General features: G+C 39.3%; 1 protein-coding gene across 1 annotated transcript; it reads left to right on the forward strand.

The window, feature by feature from the left end:
- Nucleotides 1-1,595: 1,595 nt before the first annotated feature.
- LOC309870301 (olfactory receptor 8S1-like) lies at nt 1,596-2,528 on the forward strand (the record flags this gene model as incomplete). Its single annotated transcript, XM_082742465.1, has 1 exon — nt 1,596-2,528. One exon carries the CDS (start codon nt 1,596-1,598, stop codon nt 2,526-2,528), a length of 933 nt encoding a protein of 310 aa, XP_082598591.1.
- Between the last annotated feature and the right edge of the window lie 1,725 nt (nt 2,529-4,253).

Consider the following 4,253-nt stretch of genomic DNA (forward strand, 5'->3'; position numbering starts at 1 on the left):
GGACACCATGGAGAAACCTGAAAGTTGCTTAAAAGATAGGCTCTAGGCCCTAGGCCATAGATAACATTGTTTAACTATACTCCGTGATGTTAAAAACTAGACACAGAGTCTTAGAAAAAAGTGGAACAATATCTGGGCATGAGAATGGGACGTGGAACTTAGACACTGAGAAAGTATTTAAGATTCAAGATTAGAGAGGTACACAACTGTAGTATATATAGGACTGAATGTTATAAGCAGCCCTTCAAGACTGAGCAAAGAAAGGTGAGATCTACTTCCTTTGAGGCAGGAGTCAGAAGCAACTGATGATTTCAACAACATTGGAGCCCTGTCAAGCACAAGCTGTCACAGAACTGAGAAGATAAGTTCCTGATCTTCTTCTCTTACACTCTCCCTGTCCTACCCTGTCTAGGGGAATTGTTCAGAGTGTGTTGTTCTGCAGAGGGTCTCCTTTCCTAGCTCTTCTTTTGGGCGCTGGCATGATTTTCATTCACATACTTTGTTTCCTTCTTTTTCCAGCATTCTCTGCCCAACTGAGATATGCAACTATCTCAGAAAATAATATAAGTTCAAGTACCATACATCCAGAGTCCCTAATACTTCCTGTCTCATGTACCGCAGCTCTTCTTTTTGAAAACAGTCACAATACCCTCCCCTTCTGAGTGAAATTGCCCTTGAGATTGTAAAATAATTAAGCTTTGGAAGGGAACCATACCAAAATGATTTCAAAATGTCAATGTTAAGCTACCTTAGTGATCTCTTACACCTCCTTTAGGCCTTTAGGAAACAACAAGTTCAGTGATTGTTGCAGCAAAAACTTAATTCCTAATAGTGCCACATCATCTAAGAGTGATTTACTATCTGACTTCAGCCTACAGTTTTAGCCCATGGTAATGACACTGGTAAAAAAAAAAAAAAAAAAATAGATGAGCTTTCTGTGTAGATATTTTTCCAAATACTTTACATATATCATATTTATACTTGCAAAAACTGCATAAGATTGGTACTGTTATGACCTCACTTTACAGACAGGAAAACTGAGGTCCAGAACAACTAAGTCATTTGTACAAAGTCTCACAGTTAATTAGCAGCAGAGGTGGGATGAACTGGGCTGATGCTTAACTGTGACTACCTATGCTGCTCACTCATACTCTAGGGTAGAGCTATGAAGAACTATTGAGTTTCCTTAATTCTTGACCTTTGAGCATAATTTTCTCTCAATTTACACGTCTCCTTAGAGGAAGTTTCATTTTCTTAAAATCTTGGTCCATATACCTCAGTATTAACTCATTACTGAATCTTCCAAAACTGATCTTTAGAACTGCCATTGCACCATCCCCATGGTTTCTAATTGCCTGTCTTTACATACATATCTCACTGAAGTGGGACCTTTAACAAAAGAGACCATGCCTTTTCCCCATTACCTTTAAAGTGAGTGACATAAAACTAGTGGCCTAGTGTAGAAGTCAAATATTTATTTGCTGATTAATAGTGATAATAAGAGTGAATCAATGCCAGGTAAAACCTGACTGGAGGATGGAAGAAACTTCACTGCCATGATTTTTCATGTAATTTTTAGGAAACAGCCTTCATAAATGGCCTTGGGGAACCACAGTACCATCACTGAATTCCTCCTTCTTGGGCTGTCTACAAACCCCCAGGTCCAGACTCTTCTCTTTGTGCTGTTCCTGAACATTTACCTCCTGACCATCTTGGGGAACCTGATGATGCTGCTGGTGATCAGAGCTGACTCTCACCTCCACACACCCATGTATTTTTTCCTCAGTCACCTCTCTTTCCTAGATCTTTGCTTATCTTCTGTTACTGTGCCCAGGATGCTGAGAGACCTCCTATCAGAGATAAAAACCATCTCAGTAAGGAGTTGCCTGGCTCAAAGTTTCTTTGTGTTTATCACTGCAGGGACTGAGGGCTTTCTTCTCTCAGTGATGGCCTATGACCGCTACGCTGCCATCTGCCACCCTCTGCTCTATGGACAGATGATGAGGAAAGAGCTTTGTGTGCAACTTGTGTTGGGCTCATGGGGCTTGGGGCTTAGTAACGCACTTATCAACATCCTCCTAGCTACCAACATGGACTTCTGTGAGAGCCATATCATCAGCCACTACAGCTGTGAGGTACCCTCCCTCTTTCCCCTGTCTTGCTCTGATATCTCCACCAACCTCATAGTGCTGTTCTGCTCCACCCTACTTCATGGGTTTGGGACCTTCTTCCCAATCATCTCATCCTATGCCTGCATTGTCTTTACCATCCTGAGAATCAGCTCCACCTCAGGTAGAAAGAAGGCCTTCTCTACCTGCTCCTCTCACCTTATGACAGTGATCTTCTTTTATTGCTCAGCGTTTCTCCGCTATCTCATGCCAACCTCAGGATCCCCCCTAGAGCTAATCTTCTCTGTGCAATATAGTGTGATCACCCCCATGCTGAATCCTCTCATCTACAGCCTCAAGAACAAGGAGGTGAAGGCAGCTGTGAGGACACTGGGAACTTATTTGCCATGTTCCAGGTGAAAAAAAGAGAAGCTAGAGGATAATAGAAAATCGGGATAATATGATACTAGCCACCACAGTGTGTAAGTTGACTTTAATAAAAACTTTCTAGGTCTATATTATGTCAGATGTTATGAGATAAGCAAGCAGTGCAAAAGAAAGAACATAGAGGTATTAGAAAGTTGCTACTTTGGTCTAAATAGAAGGAAACATGGGTTAAATAAGTGTCTCAATTCAGAAAATGTGGTCATTAAAGTGTTGATTCATCATTCTCATGTACTCCCTAAATATTTACTTTGATCTTCTTATTAGTAAAATATGTATATGTTCAGTTATTATTAGTAATTTAGTTTAGGAAAAGACAATGAAAGCCATACTTTACTCTTAAGTGAAGATTCTGAGTGGGTGAGTAAAAGTAGTAGTAGACTTCAGCTAAGTGGAAGGAGAATAACAAACTTCAACTGAGTGGTCCTTGGATATAGGCAAAAGGAACTGAAGATGCTGAAGAAAGTGAGTTCATATATTGGGCCAGTACAGATTCAAAAAACTTCCCACAGATTCAACAAACTTCCCAAAGCCTGTTGTTTCTTTCTATAATCTTTCTATGGAATCATTACATATGCTCATTCATATATGTATAATTTCTTGCATATATGTGTGAATACATTTTCTGATCATAACAACAACTAAAAACAAAATATATTAAAATCATATAGATTGAAGAGACTGTCTTTTTTTCACTGTATATTTTTTTCCTGCTCTTTCGAAGATTATTTGACCATAGAGTTGAGGGTCCATATCTAGGCTCTCTGTTCCACTGGTCTATGTTTCTGTTTCTATGCCAGTACCATGCTGTCTTGGTGATCACAGCTTTGTAGTACAGCTTGAAATCAGGTAACGTGATGCCCCCAGTTTTATTTTTGTTTTTCAATATTTCCTTAGCGATTCTGGGTCTCTTCTGATTCCATACAAATTTTTGGATTATTTGCTCCAGCTCTTTGAATACCGGTGGAATTTTTATCGGAATGGCATTAAAAGTATAGATTGCTCTAGGCAGTATAGACATTTTAACAATGTTTATTCTTCCAATCCAAGAGCACGGAATGGTCTTCCATCATTTTGTGTCTTCTTCAATTTCTTTCATGAGGGCTCTGCAGTTCCTCGAGTACAGATCCTTTGCCTCTTTGGTTAGGCTTATTCCCAGGTATCTTATGGTTCTTGGTGCTATAGTATATGGAATCAATTCTCTAATTTCCCTTTCTTTATTTTCATTATTAGTGTATAAGGAAGCCACTAATTTCTGTACATTGACTTTGTATACTGACACATTGCTGAATTGTTGTATGAGTTCTAGTAGTTTGGGGGTGGAATCTTTTGGGTTTTCCATATAAAGAATCATGTCATCTGCAAAGAGAGAGAGTTTGACTTCTTCATTACCAATTTAGATACCTTTTATTTCTCTTTGTTGTCTGATTGCTGTTGCTAGGACTTCTAATACTATGTTGAACAAGAGTGGTGAGAGTGGGCATTCTTGTCGTGTTCCTGATCTCAACGGGAATGATGCAAGCTTTTTCCCATTAAGCATGATATTTGCTGTGGGTCTCTTCAATAAATGGTGTTGGGAAAACTAGGCAGCTATCTGTAGAAGAATGAAACTCGAACATTCTCTTACACCATACACAAAGATAACTCAAAATGGATTAAAGACCTCAACGTGAGACAGGAATCCTTCAGAACCCTAGAGGA

This window comes from Mustela nivalis, assembly GCF_964662115.1.
Source record: "Mustela nivalis genome assembly, chromosome: 7".
NCBI classification, from domain to species: Eukaryota; Metazoa; Chordata; class Mammalia; order Carnivora; family Mustelidae; genus Mustela; species Mustela nivalis.